At 38.1% G+C, this 20687-nt stretch overlaps 3 protein-coding genes across 3 annotated transcripts; 1 reads left to right on the top strand and 2 right to left on the bottom strand.

The window, feature by feature from the left end:
- The first annotated feature begins 293 nt into the window (after nt 1-293).
- zp3b (zona pellucida glycoprotein 3b) lies at nt 294-4246 on the top strand. Its single transcript, XM_079612646.1, has 8 exons — nt 294-864; nt 1582-1697; nt 1782-1885; nt 1956-2136; nt 2466-2583; nt 3151-3236; nt 3316-3578; nt 3663-4246. Exons 1-8 carry the CDS (start codon nt 457-459, stop codon nt 3941-3943), a joined length of 1557 nt encoding a protein of 518 aa, XP_079468772.1. The 5' UTR covers nt 294-456; the 3' UTR covers nt 3944-4246.
- arl14 (ADP-ribosylation factor-like 14) lies at nt 4240-6450 on the bottom strand. Its single transcript, XM_079612647.1, has one exon. The coding sequence runs from the start codon at nt 5274-5276 to the stop codon at nt 4674-4676; it is 603 nt and encodes a 200-aa protein (XP_079468773.1). The 5' UTR covers nt 5277-6450; the 3' UTR covers nt 4240-4673.
- A 1609-nt stretch (nt 6451-8059) lies between these two features.
- On the bottom strand, nt 8060-20247 carry ppm1la (protein phosphatase, Mg2+/Mn2+ dependent, 1La). Its single transcript, XM_079611936.1, has 4 exons — nt 18701-20247; nt 10880-11054; nt 10647-10808; nt 8060-9225 (listed from the first exon to the last, which is right to left on the bottom strand). Exons 1-4 carry the CDS (start codon nt 19097-19099, stop codon nt 8876-8878), a joined length of 1086 nt encoding a protein of 361 aa, XP_079468062.1. The 5' UTR covers nt 19100-20247; the 3' UTR covers nt 8060-8875.
- Nucleotides 20248-20687: the final 440 nt, after the last annotated feature.

Genomic DNA, 20687 nt, shown 5'->3' with positions numbered 1-20687 from the left:
ACCTAAAACTTATTTTTAACGTGTATAGTTTTTTATTTGAAGTTCACATTGAACATTTGTATTTTTAAGTTCATTCGTCACACTGCATGTGAAGATTAAAAAGCTGTACAAGTCTAATACGCACAAAATTCACATTTTAACTTAAAGCCTTGATTTTCAATGTTAGTTTTTATCAGAAATTTTAAAATATAGGCTATTCATATTTTAAAATCACGCCATATCCCGATAGCCTCGACACAGGTGCGTCAGCGGACAATTGCTTATTAATATATGCACGAAAACCTAATTGGCCTGAATAAATAGAAATCAGGTGTAGGTGGTTTGAGTGATAAATCAGTAATTGCTCAAGCAAGAAGCCGTTTTCATAAATACGTGTTATAAACGACGACCAACACGGTTTTTCATTTGTATGTCCGATAAGCCGGTTGTGTGTGATATAATTATTTAGCAGGCGAGATGTGGCTGACTAGCACATTAATATGGTGGATAACTGTCTATCTTATGATATGCCTCCGCACTGAATGTTATCCTCGCACGTACCCTCGTACATTCCAGCAAGGAGGAAGCTCTTCGGCAAAACAGCAGCTGTTGGACAGTCAGTTTCAGGCCGCTATTTCTCAAAGTCTGCCTAAAATAAACGACCCTGTTCCACAACAACGCCAGAAAAAGATGTCCGTGATTTGCCACGACGAAACGATCGAGCTCGTGATGAACGCAGAGCTGTTAGGCGCGGGCTTTCCTGTCTACGCGGAGGAGCTGTGGTTGGGTCCCGGAATGTCTTCACCACCATGTGGAGCTGTGCAAACTGCAGAATTAGTGTTCACCATAATTGCTTATTTCAAAGACTGTGGAACCACGCTATCTGTAAGTTCAAACAATTTCTGGTTTGTCTATTTGAGTTTGTAAAAGACCCAAGTTTGATTTGAAGATGAAAAACGTACCAAGCAAAATGTTCTCTCCCCATTCCTGGTTTTTAATAGGCACTCAGTGTTCGGCGAGATCTTGTGGGTGTCAGAGCAGAAACGAAAGCTGATGCTCTCCTTTGTTTTTGTTTTCTCCGGTTGTGAGCTTATTTAGCCCATTTCTTTGAAAGATCTGAAAATGTCCATACTCTCCCCTCGAAGAAATTCGAAGTGGTTAAAAGTGGACCGGAGTAAAATACCAGGTGTAAACAGGAATGTGTCTGCCTCGTCTACTACCTAGACAGCAACATGGGTTCGCCCCAATTCCGGGCCACATCTGGATTCCGCTCTGGGCTGACACTGTTGCTGTCTGGCTTGTGATCCGATCAACCAAACCAAATAGTTTGTTACAAACGCATCATCACCCCCTGTTTTCACAGACCAGGTTTATGTAGTCTCAGACTAAAATGCATGTTTGAGCTTTTTAAACTGACAGCAGTTTGCACGGTCTTAAAATATGTGCCATTTGTTTTTGTCTCAAGGTGCACACTATAGTTATTTTCTAAGACCCATTTATAAAAGCCACTTAAATGCCCTAATTGAACTAAGGCCTAATCCTGGCTTAATCTAAGCCCTGTCTGTGAAACCAGGCTCATGAGTTTAATTTGTTTTATCACAGGTAACTGGTGACTCTCTGGTGTATTCAAATGTCCTTGTGTACTCTCCTCTACCATCTCCTGATGGTGTGCTTCGCCAGGAGGGTGCAGTCATACCTATTCTGTGCCAATTCCAGAGGTAAACTGACCAAACTCAGATTAGTTAATGACTGATTTGAGCTCTTAACATTACACTTTTTTTTCTCTCTCAAATCCTCTTAAGGCGGTATAATGTCGACAGTGCGGCAGTCGCGCCTGCTTGGGTTCCCTATGCTTCCACTATTTCGTCCACAGATTATCTGGACTTTGCTCTCCGACTGATGACTGGTATAGTATTTAAATTAGCCAAGTTCGAATTCAGAATGATTTATTATCATTAATAATTTTGTTTTTTAAGATGACTGGCAGTATGAGAGGGGCTCAAACATCTATTTTCTCGGAGATGCGATACACCTTCAAGCATCAGTTACCTTGGCCAATCACTTGCCCCTACTTCTATTTTTTGACTGGTGTGTGGCCACACCAACATTCAACTTTGATGCCAATGACATAAAATATTCCTTTGTAGATTATCATGGGTGAGTTGATTCAGACTTTGCAATGTTGCTTTTATTACATCAATTAGATTTAATCAAACTGTTCCTTTAAAACCTGTGCCTGCATCACAGACAAGGCTTAAGACTCCGAAAACTGAAAGAAACTTTTTGAGATGTTTAAAATTGAGGGTTCCCCAAAGAACCTTTCAGTGAACTCTTCTTAAAATAACAATTTTCATTGTGTGGAAAACATTTTAATCTAAAGAACCTTTTGCATGAACATTTAGCATCCATGGATCGCCAATATAAAAGCCTTTAGTACACTTGAATTCAGCATTTAGAGCTTCTCTAATCATGTAGACCGCTTTCAGATGTCTTTCAGACAGTAGGAGTTTATACTCCCACTCCAAGTTCTTGCAGAGGAGCGAAGGCAATAAGTTAAACCTACTGTTGGATGCCTTCAGGTTCCACAAGTTGACGAGCAACTCGGTGAGCAGAACTTTTAAGATTGATTTACAAGTATAGTTCACCCAAGAATCAATATTGTAATTTAAAGCTGCAATACACAATTTTTTTACTTGCATTTGCAGTCTTGACAAGTCGGCACCAGTTGCCAGTCTGCAGAGTTGGCAGATATAAAAGAACAAATTGTTCAGTGCTTCTAATTGGAACAATCTTTAAGCTTCAGATTTTTAGTTCCATCCAGTTAGAGGATATAAAACATGTTTTGATATTTCGAGCTGAGCTCACTGGTTTCATTTGCCATGCGCCACTGTTTCTGCTTGAGTTTGTGTTCAGAATGAATTTAAACAAATGTTTGATCCTCGGTCATTTAGTGTATGATGCCCAGATTTTTCTCTGAAACCATTTGCAAAGTCAAATGTATGATGCCTAGTGTTTGAACAGTGTAGTGAAATTGTCATGAATCATGTCATTCTAAACCTTAGTGACCTTTGGTCTGTGAAACACAAAATTCGTCAGTCGTTTTTTTTTTGGACCCCATTGAATGGACAAACTGTCATACATATTTGTGCTTCCTGGTTTTATTTGAAACAGGTGTACATCACATGTTACGTAAAGGCCATCCCTGCTGCGTATTCTGTGAGCGCTCAAAATCGAGCATGTTCTTTTATTGATGGAAGGTAATGACTGACTCCAATATTTAAATCTTGGTATATCAATCAGTGGTTCTCTATGTAAGAACCCATATGAACTCTGCAGGTGGCAGTCTGTGGATGGAAAAGATGAGGTGTGTAACAGCTGTGAGCCATCCAAACAAGGTGCGGCGGAGCCTGAACAAATCAAGCCTTTCCGCATCACACAAGCCCCTCCTGTCATGCAGCCAAAGGCGGCACGCAAATCTAGGCCTGCCGATTTCGTTGAAGTGATACCCGGTCAGTCATTGGAACCCTATAGAGCTCTCATACGGTCAAGGCAATTTGCCTATGATGGTCTGTCAAAGAGAGAAACCGACTCGAACAAAGGTTTTCATGATTTTAATGTTTCATTCTTCATCTGTATTAATTAATGCTATGCAACAATCAAACACCCTTCTGCTTTTACAACAGACTGGAAGCTTGCTACCTTGGGTCCTCTGCTTCTGATCCCAAAGGAAGGAACCACCACCCAGTCAGTTGCGCACCCGCGGTTCGGCCCAGCTGAGGTTTTCTCCGCGTCTGTTACCGAGGAGCCGGAGTTCTTATTCAACTTGACCCATATCAGTCCCGTGACAGATGAGCTGGACTTTAAAACCGCTCCGGAGACTAGAAGCTTCCGTCCATTCGAGGACGGCCTGTTCCTTAATGCTTCTGTTCTTTTTGGTTCAGACGAGGGAAGCGGGTTTGAATAATGACCCGAACCCCCAACTTAAAAATGAGCAAGAATAAAAATGGAAACTGACTATGTGACCTTTTCTAAAAATAAAAGTTTTATTACATCTCATCTTGGTCCTTGCTATTACTGTGGATGCGGTCACAGAAAAAGTATGCAAGCTAGTTTGTTGAATTAGTTTAAATTTATAAAGGCACAGTTTGTGCAGTAAAATTGCACAATAGCAAATTATTTATTTTACAGTAACAAATAAATGTATGGATTATAACTGAAGGTAACATTTAGCACCTTTATATAGTACATTTCATTAAATTTCTCATTCTAAAATAAAGAAAAACAGACATTAAATAAAAAATATGAAACTTACTTCACAACACATCAATAAATATATTAATGAATTCTAAATCAAGGTAACATTTAGCAGCTTTTATGGTGCCTTTTAACTCAATTTGTCATTCAAATCACATGACTGACCATGATGTAACTTTCTGTGAGTTAATGTGTTTTGATGTTTGCATAGGCCTTTCTTTATAAAAGATTTTGTATCTTTATATACTTCAAAGGCTTGGTTGCTATATTCATGAGTTTCTGAATTCGTTTATAGCATCTCAAGGTAGCTTTCAGTATCTTGCAAATGTCATTCTTCATTTAAACCTTAGGGTTGCACATGATTATGAACTGTCCAACTATATTAAGTAGGATAGTATACACAGCCTTCCATAAAAGAGATTAATAAGTTACCATGTGGGCTATTTCTTCATAACAGATTTTGATCTTATATACTTCACAGTCTCTTTGATGTGCTTGTCCTCGGGTGTCTTTTTCACCTGGTGTGCCATTCGTCTGAAGCCGTCGACTAGACCTGCTCCAGTCAGCGCCGAACACGGCTGAATGAACCAGTTTCGTTCACTGCAGCTCTTTCTCAGGTTAAACTGCTCTGTGATCTCTGTTACTGTAGCAGCTCCTACAATGTCTTGCTTGTTGGCGAGAACCACCACCGGGAGTCCCCTGAGGTGCTCGCTCTTTAAGGTCTGTTCCAGGACGCCCTTGGCCTCGTCCAGGCGCTTAATATCAGAAGAGTCCACCACGAACACAATCCCAGCTGTGTCTTGGTAAAAATTCCTCCAGTGCGCTCGCATCTTTATCTGACCGCCAACATCCCACACGGTCAAGAAGATTTTGTCCCTGTTCTTCTTGGCTTCGATCATTTCTACATTGAATCCAATTGTAGGAACTGTGTGGAAGTCTTCATTGTACTTCAGTTTGTAAAGAAGAGTCGATTTTCCAGCTCCGTCAAGCCCTAAGAGGAGGATACGTGCTTCAGGTTTGTTTCTGGATCCTGAAAGGCCCATTGTAAACGTCTGATGTTTTACAAACACCAATGTTTCTTACAGTCTTCTCTTGGCAAATGCGAGTTTACTTAAGATGGAGTCTGCCTGCGTTACTCAGTGATGTATTATATCTTGCTTATCTACAAAGAGCTGTATGAATAATGGGTCAAAGTATCACGGACACCTCCCAAAAGATATGCTAAGAATGCCTTAACGGTGTCCTGTGAATTCATCACTGTACAAAATATTTAAACGGAATAAAATATTCCATGATAAATAAATTAAATTAAATTGCATCTCTTTCATAGAATCTCATGTTCAACATGGCTGGAAAAAACAACAACAATCACTGTTTAGTTTAAGATCCAAAAGAAAATAAAGATGACATACATGAAGGAACTTGAACTTCCTGCAAAATAAATAAATGAAAACATATGAAATAAAGGTTCTCAGGTAAGTTGCCCTTTAGACTGGGATATGCGACGATAAGTTTAAAGAAATAAGTAATGGCTTCCCATTACTTTTATCAGCTGACCACATGCATGACCATGACCTGGCATATATTTATAAAAAATATACATTTATAAAAGAACATTTGATGAAAAATGTCTTGGATAAAGTCTTCAAATAAACATTTTTCAATCTTTCCATTCCAGTAAATGGAAACCAAACAAAAAAAGTGAAAGGTATAGTCTCCCTCAGATATCCAGGAATCACCAAGCCTTCCTTGTTCCAGCACTGGAGTATTGACTGTGTCGGCTTCACCTTTAGAAATCCTCTGGATAGATTTCAGGGAGCAACAAGAACAACAGCGACCATAACTTCACATCCACGGGCTCACCGTTGTCTTCCGAGGGTTTTATCAATCCACACCCCGCCTGTTGTATCTGCCACGAACACCAGTCCAGAGCAGTGCCCGTGACCGCGGCGTCGTCTGTCCGCTTCATACGGAGAGACGTCCGTACGACATTTCCCCTGCGGAATGCCAGGAGGAGTGCGTTTTTCACACATCTTTATAGTTGTAAGTGACGTGAACTCGTTAAACTGCTCGGATGTCCTTAAACGGCACTGGCCCATTCTTGTGCTCCGGCTGCGCGTGGTAAAATCCTTGAAAAAATATATAGGCCTCTGTAAACTGTGTGCCTAAGCGGACCCACAAACGTACATTTATACGTTACGGCAACTGAACAACTAGTGTCATATCCAGTAAGAGTGTGTAGGGGGAGATTTATAGAAAGCTTACTCAGTGACAACAGGTTATGGGGTTTTAATGCTGGACTCCACAATGCTGGTGCTATTCTGAGGCTTTACACCTGCTCTCTGTTGTCACGATGGACTGCTCAGCATCGCCGGTAAAGCTCGGTATGCTTCAGGAATGCTGCACTGCAGTGTAAGGTTACTGTGGAAATACGTGTGCTGATCAGTGTGTCACTCTGACCGGAAGAATGCAAACAACCATGCGTCATATGCTTATTCTATTTTGTTTGTTATTTTCCTCTTAATCTATGAGTTTATACTGTACCAGTTTTCCCACATGAAAACAAAGTCACTGTCTACTGCTGAAAAGACCATCTTGGAGCCAAATCTGGTTTTGCTGGTCTCCCAATCTCAGGCTGGTTTTTAGAGGCGTTTGGACATATTACAGCTGGTGTAAAATGGTTTAGTGGTCCCCTGGCCCCTGGAAGAGGGTACAAATTGGTCATTCAATCACATTTATTTATATAGCACAACACCACATGCTGGCCAAAGTGCTTTACATATAGAGCCTACTTGAGTTGGATTTATAATTGTATGAATATGTTAGGTCCTGGTTTAAGGCAAATACAAAATTGCACAAAATTAAGTATGCAATGCAAGTGAGAAAAGAGTCTTTAAATTAGATTTAAACGCAAATTGGTGTCCCATTTTTTAAAACTGATGCACAAATATGATAATTGGGAAGAAAACTATAAATTTACACATCTTAATTAAAACCGAAACAAAATAAAAAAATGTCGGTAACACTTTACAATAAAGTTCATTATTAGTTAATGTATTAACTAACATGAACTAACCATGAGCAATACATTTGTTACTGTATAAATGCTGTAAAAAAAATCAGCTGTTCATTGTTAGTTCACAGTGCATGAACTAATGTTAACAAGATTTTAATAAAGTATTAGTAAATGTTGAAATTAACATAAACAAAGATTAATAAATGCTGTATAAGTGCAGTTCATTATTAGTTCATGTTAACTAACTAATGCTAACTATCGCACCTTATTGTAAAGTGTTACCAAAATGTCGTATGAATCGTTACATGTTCTGCTGTATTTTTGTTACAAAGATCAATCTAGGAAATCATTCAAATGTTACTGGTACATAAATTAATACAAGTACCAAAGTTTGACCACAAACTGAACCCATTTCAAATATTTTACAGTTATTGAAATGCTTATAAAAAGGTTAAAAAGGAAAGGGCCATTTTCCCAGTTGCCCCCCTATATAATCTATACACACACACATTATATATATATATATATATATATACACACACACACACACACATATATATATGTTACAACAGCTTGATTTTATACACCTGTGGCAATAGGATCAATGTTGAAAAAAATGCTGCTTAATATTTTAGCATGAACTGATATTTTTTTAATTTGACTCTTTGATTAATAGAAAGTTTAAGCGCATTTATTAGAATTACTAATATATATATATATATATATATTGCTTTACTGTCAATTTTGATAAATGTTACGTGTCCTTGCTGAATGTCATATCAATATCAGAGAGAACAAAGACAAGCAGTATGAGCTTTGACTGGTTAGGTTTATTTATCGCTTTAATCTCCCACGTACATTTCACACAGTGCAAGAAATTCAACGTTTGTGTAGATCAGGGCTGGTGCCAATCCCAGTAAGCTAGGAGGAAACTTGGAGGACTGTACGCCAGAATTAATCCCAACAGTCTTCACAAATTCATGACATAACATACTGTCGTTCAATTTGTATTCACAAAACCATTAAAACAGTGACTTAAAAGAGCAGGAATGACTGGAAAACTCTTCCTTCTCACAATAATGATTGGGACATAGACCAATTATGAAGTTTAATCAAAGATTAACATTCTTAATCTAACACAAACTCACACCACCCTCATTTAAACTAACCGATGAGCAGCACCAGTGTAAATCGGCATAAAAGCCCTGTACTGATATGAATGGATCATGCACATCCAAATTCAAGAGCTGGATACATTTATCAGCTCTTTAATTCACAAAAATAAGGGGGGGAAACAAGAGCAAAAATATAGAGCTCTGATCTGTACTACGAGTGCATTTTATTTTCAAGGCAATAAACATCCTTCTGCCATTTATACCAATTGCTGTTTCACAAATAATATTGCTCTATAGGCCAGGATACGTCATCTTTACAGTGTAAAAGTAGTGTCCATTTGGCACACACTCAAAAAGAAAACAAAGAAAACTGGGAATGCACGTGTTTGCACATGCTTATGTGTGCCGGTTTATTGTAATTGTGAGAAAAAAGGGTTGTCTCTTACATTACACCATCTAGCGATATGCATGAATGGATAGACAATCAAGGCTGTTTATTGGTGGAGTCAAACTACTCTCCAGCTTTTGTCCCAGAGCTGCTCTTGAACTTCACCACCATGACGGTGATGTTGTCGGGGCAGCCGCGGTAGAACGACTGCAGCACGATGCTCTTGGCGCCGAAGTGCGGCTCGTCCAAGCGCTCCCGCACGAAGCGCACCGCCTCCTCGTTGCTGAACGCGTCCCACAGGCCGTCCGAGGCGAGGATCATGAACTCCGGCTGGAGCTTGTCCAGGTCAAAGGTCAAGATATCTGGGTCTGGGATGACCACATTCAAGTTCTTCAGAGGGTAGTCACCGAGCGAGCGTGACATGGCCAGGATGCCTTGCACACGCCAAGAACCGTTGAAACTGATGAAGCCCCCTGATGGATGAGATCACACACGTGTTATATTCACACTGTGAAGTCATCGGGAACAAGACAAGTGCACACTTCAAATCATCAAAAATCATCACAGTCTTAACAACAGACCTGATAACTTTATTAAACTGAAAAGTATAATTTTTCATTCAAATTAAACTGTCATATTAAAATATTTCCCCATTTAAACTTTTGTAAATATGCAATGATAAAAAAAAGCAAATGATCAAGCTTATTAAATATGCACACATTTGCATATTAAAACAATAATGTGATTGTGTACACTACAGAAAATGTCACAACTCCTAGTATAATATGCAGGGGTCAAACTCATCAGAAAAAGGTGACAAAATCCACAGCGGGCTCTGGGGGCAGTTATTGTGATTATTATTATTAAAATAACACTTATTTTATTAAATGACAAAAAATAAACAAGCCCATAAAGAAAAATATTACTATAGTAATAATACTATTAGGTGTGTCCTAATAATAATGTTTATTTTATTGTTTTTTTAAATCGAAAGGTTATTAATATATATATATTATATATATATATATATATATTATTGTTGTTTTAACAAACAAAGAAGTTATCATTAATAATAATAATATTTTCTTAAGGGATTTTAAATCTAAAGATTAATGAAAAAATAAATGTTGTTTTAAAAAAGAAAAACTTTATTCTCATCAATAATAATAATACATTTTTATAGGGGTTATAAATCAGAAGGTTATTTAAAAAATAAACTGTTTTAATTAAACAAGTTATCATTATTAATAATACATTTATTTAAAAATAAATATTGCCATTTTAACAAGTTATGATTATGATAATAATACATTATTTTATTTTACAGGTGTTATAAATAAAAAGTTTTAACAAACAAAAAAAAGTTATTACTATTATTATCATCATCATCTTTAATAATAATAATACAAATCTATAATAATACTATGTATGCAAATTAAAAAATGTCTTTAAGATGCAATGGCCCATAAAATGTCAACTGTCAAATCAAATTACCAACCACTGCCAATCAACGTGTATAAATTAAAATATATATTTTTTGTTGTTCTAACAAAGAAATAATACTACTACTACTAATAAAAAACAAAACAAAATGATACATGTTCAAAACCCCCTCTAAAAAATTATTAGCGTTATCATTTAAGAAGTAATTTTCTAAAAGAGATCTCTAGGGGATCTCAATTATACACCCTTTACTATATGATCTCTTTTAAGAAAATGGCCTTTGAAAAATTATCATAATCATTGATAAGACAAACCAAGGTGAAAAAGGTAATACATTTAATGTCAAAAAGTTTTTTTTTAAGACGTTTTTTTTGGAAAGTTTGGTAGCTGAATAATTGTAGTTTGTTGCTCTTCTGCCTGCAGTGTCTCCTCTTGAAGTGGGCAAACTCACCGGCTCTCTTGATCCTCTTGCGCTCCTTCAGCTGGTAAGGCTTGTGATCATGTGACAGGGCCACAGCGTTGCCGTCCTTGTCGCAGAGAACGCCGCGCGAGTCCCCGACGTTTGCCACAGTCAGTTCGCGGTCTGACAACAAGGCCACCAAACACGTTGTGCCTGAAAACAAAGGGGAGGAGTTCAGCACGGTTCACTGTTTCCAGAGAAACACACGCTCATCCCCTGCTCACCCGCTTCATCGTGAGAGGCAGAGAACTTCTCCACCATGTCCCGGTCCACAGCCAGAATGCGCTGCTCTAGGATGGAGGGATGGGAGAGAGAGCTGTCTTTCTTCTCCCGCTCGTAGGCCTGCAGCTGCTGTTTCAGAGTCTCGGGCAGGTGGGCCTTCACATAATCCGCAGCCGCCTGAGAGACAAACAACAACAAGACATGCAGATGAGCACGAAGCTCACACTTCACCCCCAAAGCAAAAGCAATAATATTTATTAAAGACCAGTATGATTTTTTTGGACATCATTTTCATGATAATTAAGCACCTACGGTATTTCCACTATATTGTAAGTCACTATAATTCTGGTCAATATACTGAGATCACGCTTATTTAGTGGCATTACTCATTGATTCCGGAAACTTCATCCATTTACTGAACTTTTCTCTTTTAAATTGTCCTTTGAACAGTGGATTCTGTTAAATATGATTTATAATTCAACTGAAAATTAAATGTTTGAAATTTCCATTCTTCACTGTGATTTTCATTATAATCTCAATGATGAATTACTGCAATACAATGATTTAATATATTTAAATCAGCTTAAATGAAAGATTAAAACAAATACCACACATTAAATAGGCCTAATATCCTTTTCTCATTACAGTTTAATATTAAATAATAGGATTATTTAAAAATTAAATGATTTTTGCATTATGGAAATGAGATTTAGAGACAGGCAGATAGATATAGACAGATAGATGACAGACAGACAGATAGAGATATAGACAGACAGACAACAGACACACAGATGGACAGATAGATGACAGACAGACAGATAGAGATGGACAGAGTAGATAGACAGACAGAGAGATATAGACAAACAGACGGACAGACAGACAGAGATATAGACAGACAGACAGATAGACAGAGATAAAGATATACAGACAGACAGACAAAGATATAGACAGACAGACAGATAGACAGAGATAAAGATATAGATAGACAGAGATAAAGATATAGACAGACAGATAGAGATAGATAGAGATATAGACAGACAGAGATATAGAGATATAGACAGACAGACAGATATAAAGATATAGACAGACAGACAGAGATATAGACAGAGATAGATAGAGATATAGACAGACAGACAGATATAAAGATATAGACAGACAGACAGAGATATAGACAGAGATAGATAGAGATATAGACAGACAGACAGATAGATAGATAGATGGATGACAGACAGAGATATAGACAGACAGACAGAGATAGATAGAGATATAGACAGACAGACAGATATAAAGATAGACAGACAGACAGAGATAAAGATATAGACAGACAGAGATATAGACAGACAGACAGACAGACAGAGATAGATAGAGATATAGACAGACAGACAGACAGACAGAGATAGATAGAGATATAGACAGACATACAGAGATAAAGATATAGACAGACAGATGACAGACATATGGACAGACAGATAGAGATAGATAGAGATATAGACAGACAGACAGAGATAAAGATATAGACAGACAGAGATATAGACAGACAGACAGACAGAGATAGATAGAGATATAGACAGACAGACAGACAGACAGAGATATAGACAGACAGATGACAGACATATGGACAGACAGATAGAGATAGATAGAGATATAGACAGACAGACAGAGATAAAGATATAGACAGACAGAGATATAGACAGACAGACAGACAGAGATAGATAGAGATATAGACAGACAGACAGACAGACAGACAGAGATAGATAGAGATATAGACAGACAGACAGACAGACAGAGATAGATAGAGATATAGACAGACAGACAGAGATAAAGATATAGACAGACAGAGATATAGACAGACAGACAGACAGAGATAGATAGAGATATAGACAGACAGACAGACAGACAGAGATATAGACAGACAGACAGAGATAAAGATATAGACAGACAGAGATATAGACAGACAGACAGACAGAGATAGATAGAGATATAGACAGACAGACAGACAGACAGACAGACAGAGATAGATAGAGATATAGACAGACAGACAGAGATAAAGATATAGACAGACAGAGATATAGACAGACAGACAGACAGAGATAGATAGAGATATAGACAGACAGACAGACAGACAGAGATAGATAGAGATATAGACAGACATACAGAGATAAAGATATAGACAGACACACAGAGATATAGACAGACAGATGACAGACATATGGACAGACAGATAGAGATAGATAAAGATATAGACAGACAGACAGAGATATAGACAGACAGATGACAGACATATGGACAGACAGATAGAGATAGATAGAGATATAGACAGACAGATAGAGATAGATAGAGATATAGACAGACAGACAGAGATATAGACAGACAGACAGAGATAAAGATATAGACAGACAGAGATATAGACAGACAGACAGACAGAGATAGATAGAGATATAGACAGACAGACAGACAGACAGACAGACAGAGATAGATAGAGATATAGACAGACAGACAGAGATAAAGATATAGACAGACAGAGATATAGACAGACAGACAGACAGAGATAGATAGAGATATAGACAGACAGACAGACAGACAGAGATAGATAGAGATATAGACAGACATACAGAGATAAAGATATAGACAGACACACAGAGATATAGACAGACAGATGACAGACATATGGACAGACAGATAGAGATAGATAAAGATATAGACAGACAGACAGAGATATAGACAGACAGATGACAGACATATGGACAGACAGATAGAGATAGATAGAGATATAGACAGACAGATAGATAGATAAATGACAGACAGATAGACAGACAGATGAGGGTGAGTAAATGATGACAGAACTTTCTCTTTTTTTTGGGGGGGGGGGGGGGGGGGGTGTTGAACTATCGCTTTAAAAGAGGCCTAAGAGCTCTTGCCAGATGGGGTTTGCTGCAGAATACAGATGAAGGACAGAAGTCTCTAGAGAGCGAGTGCCCTTTCCAAATACTGCCAGATCACCAAAACACAGAGTCGGAGAGCATTATTCCATCGCCCGACTCTGTTGTCTCTCGTGTCCCCATCATCAGTCGGGAGACAGCAGTCACACTACAGCCTTGTGCATCTTCAACTGGAAGCCTTCGCCAGTGACTCAGCAATGCCACGCTATAAATACAGTGATGAAACCCGAGAAGCAAACATAATACCCGTCTGTCAAGAGACCGCTGCAGTCTCCTTCCAAAGACACTTCCCTCTGCAGAGCCACGGCCTCAGCCTCCTCGTGAAGCCCATGCATTATTTACACAGAAGCAGTGCTCATGCAGAACACTTCAGAAGAAGCACACACAGCTCAGGGTCACTTTGCACACAGCGCTGATTTGAAACCCGTAAATAGCACACAGTTGCTATGAAGAGGAGCATTTCAGATCAGAGATTGAGGCCTTCCAGATTGAAGGTATATAATCTCATAATAATCACAATAATAATGTGTGCCTAAATGACTTGAGCATAGTTAGGCTTCAGCTACCAACTGAAAAGGGAAAAGCAGTTCAGTAACCATTCTGTTCATCGGTATATGGTGAGCCTGGCAATAGCAAGTCTGAATTGTTGAAAGTATGTTCATCATTGTGTCTCAGGAACAAAGACAGTGGGGCGGGGGTGACCCGCAGCGACCTCTTTCTGCTCAAGACCCTCCCACCGCAAACACACTACAGTCAAGCAGCCATTTTACTTCATTCACACACCAACACAATGAGTGCTTTATTACTGGTGTTACGCACCTGTGTTTGGAAGGTTTAGGGCTTTAACTCAAACACAGCAGCGGCGGTGCATTCCTGTCAATCTCATGAAACAGCGGAAGTTTATAGAAAGCAAGTCTATTTTTAGGACCATCAAGATTTTTTTGCACACAAAATTATTTTATTTTATTATTTAAGCTTACTTACCACCCAAATTCTGATTACTACGATCTATGAAAGCTTGTTTTCACCACTGAGAGAGAAAAAAAAGAAAAAAAGGGTAATTGCGACTTTATACCTCGAGTTTATATCACACGATTCTAGGGACGAAAAGTCAGAATTGCAAGATTAAAAGTTGTAATTACATTTTTGTGTTATGTTTTATTCTGTGGCGGTCGGTAAAACAAGCTTCTATGCACAAAGCTAATTATTATCCTAATAAATAAATAGTTATTTATTACAAGTATTCATCTTGGCAGTATTTGCTGCATTATATTTATTGTAATCAAAATTTCCCAATGCAAACAAAAATTGTTTTATTATAATAAGAAATGTTTCTTGATCAGTAAATCATCATATTACAATGATTTCTGAAGGATCATGTGACACTGAAGACTGGAGCAATGATGCTAAAAAACAAGTATTTATTTTAAGTTAAGTCAAGTCATTTATTTATATACCGGTAGCGCTTTTTACAATACAGATCGTTTCAAAGCATCTTTACAGAGATAACAGGAAAATAATGCAAAAAAAGTTTGTTTCCAGAAGAAAATAGCATGTTTGGCTATAGGATGTTTCATTTTTGTTGTAAAAAGTTATTAATTCAGTTAATTTATATATACAGCCGCTCTGGAGTAAACAGTGATGTCATCGTCCAGCTCAGTTCAGTTCTTGTATAATCGTGTCAATGCAGGGAGATCAATATTATTGTTGAATATTAAATGTAGTAATCATATTTTATATTAATCATCAAATAAATGCATCCTTGGTGAGCTTAAGAGACTTCTTTCAAAAACATTACAGAAATCTTTTGCACGATGCTGCCTTAAATTTTTAGGTACAATCAACTTGGATGTTTAAGTTATCTTATATAATCTTATATACAAATCTTATAACTTAGAAAAAAGGTTGAAAATTGCTAAACTTATTATGAGGAGTTAAAGCAATGTAAAAACAGATGTTGTCATAACTTATTGATCATGTAATGTTTTACAGTGTACAATAACTCACACTATTTTGTACTACCATTGCTAATTAAAAGCTTAATTTACCAGGCCGAGTTCCAGATTGTGATGAGGAGAAACCCAGAGCACCGGGGAATAAAGGACGAGCATGTGACGGAAGAGTAAGAGAAGCGTTGATTAGGAACACACCACATCATTAGCGGTCACCACAGGGCAAAATCATGTAACAAGACTATTTACCGGGGTATTTTTAACAGGCCCCCTGGATCAAATATTTCCAGACCGAGTTTTGACTTCTGACATTTTAAATCACGACTTATATTTGCACGTATGTGGATTACACCACAGTATGACGGATTGTAGACTATCATCTACCGAGGTGTATCGATCAGTCGGCTGTTGCTCAAGAAGCCAATCACAGCCCTTTTACAGCAATTACAGCTGCAATAAATAATAATAAAAAAAGATAATTGATAATTGCAAGCAGCTTAAAAAGTCGGCTCAGACTTTTGACTGGGTGGGGTGTTCATACTTTTGTTTGGGTCTCAGATTTATGCACTGAACATTGTGGGAGGCTGGAAAAGACTCCCTCTATACTTTCTGGACAAATAAATGTATAATTAAACCTAAAAGTGTTCCTATTCTGCTCCTCTGGTGCTGTTGTGAAGGAAAACAGTGCATTTATTTGATAACAAATACAGTAAAGACAGCAAAATTGTGAACTACAATTTGGAATAACTTTAAAATGTGATTTATTCCTGTGATGTCAAAGATTTTCAGCATCATTACTCTTCAGTGTCACGTGATCCTTCAGAAATCACTCTGATATGATGATTTGATGCTCAAGAAGCATTTCTTATTATTATCAATGTTGTGCTCCTTAATATACTCCATCTATCCTTTAAAATACTTATTTTTACAGCATTTTCTGTAACAATGTAAAAGTATTTGTTTGTCATAATAATGAATGTAGGCTTATCCCTGCTGAATAAAATTAACTAAAAATAAAATTAATTATAAATTAAAAATGAAATAGTAAATAATTGTTAAAAGTAATTTCTTAAAAACAAATCATACTGACCCCAAATGTTTGAATGGCACGCACGCACGCACACGTGCCACACACACACACACACACACACACACACACACACACACACACACACACACTCACTCACTCACTCACTCACTCACTCACTCACTCACTCACTCACTCACTCACTCACTCAGGTCAGCTCTTCTGAATCCATCTCATCCCTCTTTTCCAAATTCTACAGTGTTTGAAGTCCTGCTCATAACAAAACTAGTTCAGTAGTGATAAAAACTAAATAAAAAATCCAGCACTCTTCTTTCCAACGAGTGGATGTGTAAGTTACCCAACATTAAGAGTTTAGTTCAGGTAATAATAATCATCATGGGCTTTCACAACCAAAAAACGAGCCAGTATCAACATACTGATAAGACTCATAATGTCAGGACGCTTGAGTCTGCAAACATTAATGAGAGGCGATAGTGTAGATTAGAAGACCTTTTACAGGGGCCGAAGAGCATGAGGTTGGCACATTTTTATTAACTGCCTGGATTGCATGGAGGCCTCTGGTCATTTAAACAAATACCACTATAAATAGATTTTAGGCATTCCATATATGATCGTGGGAGCCAGAAAGAAGCAGACTCCACAGCTGAGGAAAATGGTGGATCGGTAAAATTCAAATGAAAGAGTTTTCTGAGCTGTTTTAATAGGTTTCCACATGCAGTAGCTGTTAATTTCATTACTCAAAAGCATCTCCGAAGGCATTCAAGCTTTAGGCCAACCAGCATTCATCTGTTTTACAGAACAATGAAAAAGATAAAATGAACATCTGTCTGAGCTCCATAGGCTGGGGAATAAGGCGGGTCGAAGCAGATGTCTGGGGGGCTGACTGAATGCCTCAGACAAGAATCATGGGAATCTCAATTGGCTGCATTAGAGTACTTATAACCATTATAAAGGCAGGTTGTTTTCTCATTTTTAACACACCAACACAAATTGTGGGTTACCGTTTATTATTTGGAAGCAATACTGAAACATAACATGTATTTTGAGGGGAGTGTAAATTGTGGTCAACCAAAAGTATATTTTTAATGGCTGATACCATGATATTAAGGGAGCACCAAAAAAAAAAAAAAAAAAAAAAAAAAGTAAACCAAAACCGTGCAATGCCTACAAAGTACATTTCGGTACTAATTTAAGTCAGAAAGACAACTTGTGTTAATTAGCCCATCGGTTTGATAATATGAATTAGTGTATAAACTCTTGAAAATAGTCAGCCTTAAAGGGACAGTTCACCCATAATTTACTCACTCATGTTGTTCCAAATCTGTAGGCTACAACCTTCTTTCTTCCATCTAACACAAAAGAAAGTTCACTCATTGTATGGAGTAAAATGACACCAGAAGTAAAATAAAAGGTTATACAGGCAGGAACATTTTGCGAATTACTCCTTTAAGAATATTCACTCTCTTATTCGGCTACTACTTCGGCACCTGTTCAAAGTGATTTTTGTGATAGGCCTACTTCTCTGGCAATTCATTAACTTTTTGAATTGGTTGAAATTTGGGAAATCCAGTCCCCATCCGCTTTCAGTATATGAAAGAGTGTCCATGATTTGCTTCGTATTTTTCCCTTTTATGTTGCACAGATGTGAGTCAGTAATACGGGTTTGGAACAACACGAGGGGAGTTACACATTTTGCATGAACTATTCCTTTGAAGGTCGTCCCAAATAACACAGAACGTGTTTGGTTATTTTGGGAACCAATTCCTAACGTTACTCGAACATTCTTTTTCTGCGTAACATTTCAACAATGGTACCATACCGTCCTGGGGACATTTCGTATGTAAATCTTTCACGACGACTCTCCTCAGCATCCACACTTCTTACCTCCCCGCCGTGTCCGTCAAAAATGGCAAAGATTGAAGGGTGGCTCCTGTTGACCAGGTCGGTGAGGACCTCGAAGCGGTCCTCCATGTGGTCTCTTCGGCCCTGTATCGAGTACACCGCGACATTGTTGTTCTTGAACTCCCATGTCTTGGAGAACTCCGCGTCCAGCACATCCAGACCGCCGAGCCTGTCGTTCATCATCATCTCCGCCACTTTCCCCTTCACCATCTTCACGGCATCCCGGCTGGACTTAACGATGGTTTTCACCTCGTCCGTGTGGAAGAAGTAACTCCAAAGGGCCAAGCTTATACACAACAGAAACAAGGTCTCTGGCCTGAGCAAGAAATAACGCATGATGCGACCCAAAAGAGACAAAAGCGTCATTGTGTCTCCTATCATCACACGCTCAAGACTGCACACGGGGACTGAAGTATGGGCTTCAAATTACTTCATTTGACCGATATTAAAGCCCATCTGCAGCCCGACGTGTGAGATCCCACCTGAAAAGCCCAACACAGCGACGCAAACGCCTAAATGTCCGGCGGTTATATTATAATCTGCAGATGGGGAGAGATCCCGGTGCTTTCAGTTGCAGTGTGGGTTTGCTCTGCCCTACCGACGGGCTGCATTTAACCGCACAGATCCCATTACCCCCAACGACAGCGAATCCTTTCCCTCCCATAAAGCCATCCGTGCCGCTAGCTAGCGTCTTCAACGAGTCTCCGCTGCAAACGGACTGTTATTCGCCCGTTCTCCCGTTGGCGTGCGACACCGACAGTTTAAAGCACTCTAAATGTCGCTAGTTCGTCACTGCACATGTCACGCTGCTGTTCCGACTGCCTCCGCGCGCTGCGTGACCGACCGACTGCAGCACCGGCCGGGGGAAAGACACAAACGCTGAAGAAATTACATCATATCTGTCCGTTAGCTTGAGAAGCCTACGTCAGACTACATTTCAACAAACTGTTTTTTTTTTGTATTACCGATGCCGCAGCGTGACGTACCAATCGATGACTATGAAAGGTCGTGACGTCATGCGCAGCTGTGCTCAGGAGGAAAACAGGGCCACGCAGAGACTGAACTGAAGGACCCTGGAGTATATTGTTATGGAATGACAATGAGGACAATTGGTGTTACTGTTCTTTCAAGCATTAAAAAAACAACAACCAAAAAAACAGGGCCATGTTGTTGACACTGGCTGCAGAATTGAGGGGTTTTTTTTGTACTTTGTTGTACCCATTGTTTTTAGGGGTAGGCGTAGGCTACATTTCATAAGCACAAAAGCAGTCTTGTGAAATGTTAATTATTTTCACTATTTTTTTAAATATAACTTTTAGTAGATTTATTTTAGTAGATAGTTTAGGCCTAATATTTCTTACATCTATATGTTGTTTTTTTGTAATTAGGCTATAGCATTCATTAATTTTTGTTACAATCCGGAACTGCAAGGCCGTTTTAGAATATTTAATGCCCATTGTTTGGTGTATTTATTGTTCTTTGAAAAAAATAGGATATACAAAAATATATGGTGAAATGTCAACTTAACCCAATCCAACAAAACCAAGACAAATGAAAATGCTAAAAGGTTTTGAAAGAAATAGTTAAACTACTAAAGCATTCTTTAGCACACTTAAAAGTAGTCAACATTTTTTTCGTAAAATTTTGCTGTGATTTGACACACTGAGAATTTTAAATGAGCATTCAAAGGCATAAAAAACCTTCTGTATCATATTTAACAAATTTCTTAATCCTCTAAATTGACAAAACTATATCAGTTTCTAGATTTTATTTTATAAAATGATACAACACTCTCTTGAAGAACATTTATTTGTACTTCTTTCAATCATCATTGTATTGCATTTTGTTATTTTATTTTTGTACATTACAAGCTATCAGAATTTCATCTTACTTTTTGGCCATTTAAATAACAACACATGCACCAAATTGCATATTTTTATCCTTAGTTTGGGCCACCATCTATTCTCCA

The sequence above is a fragment of the Phoxinus phoxinus genome (assembly GCF_949152265.1).
Source record: "Phoxinus phoxinus genome assembly, chromosome: 5".
Taxonomy (NCBI): domain Eukaryota; kingdom Metazoa; phylum Chordata; class Actinopteri; order Cypriniformes; family Leuciscidae; genus Phoxinus; species Phoxinus phoxinus.
The sequence above is the reverse complement of the archived record's forward strand: the minus strand, read 5'-3'. Positions and strand labels throughout refer to the sequence as shown.

Coding starts and splice junctions, on each gene's coding strand:
- arl14 (XM_079612647.1), bottom strand. CDS start 5,276: ATGGGCCTTTCAGGATCCAGAAACAAACCTGAAGCACGTATCCTCCTC.
- ppm1la (XM_079611936.1), bottom strand. CDS start 19,099: ATGATAGGAGACACAATGACGCTTTTGTCTCTTTTGGGTCGCATCATG. Junction 11,055..18,700: donor TTGACGGACACGGCGGGGAG/GTAAGAAGTGTG, acceptor TTTGTCTCTCAG/GCGGCTGCGGATTATGTGAA. Junction 9,226..10,646: donor CAAGAGGATCAAGAGAGCCG/GTGAGTTTGCCC, acceptor CTCATCCATCAG/GGGGCTTCATCAGTTTCAAC.
- zp3b (XM_079612646.1), top strand. CDS start 457: ATGTGGCTGACTAGCACATTAATATGGTGGATAACTGTCTATCTTATG. Junction 1,698..1,781: donor ATTCTGTGCCAATTCCAGAG/GTAAACTGACCA, acceptor AATCCTCTTAAG/GCGGTATAATGTCGACAGTG. Junction 3,579..3,662: donor AGAAACCGACTCGAACAAAG/GTTTTCATGATT, acceptor CTTTTACAACAG/ACTGGAAGCTTGCTACCTTG.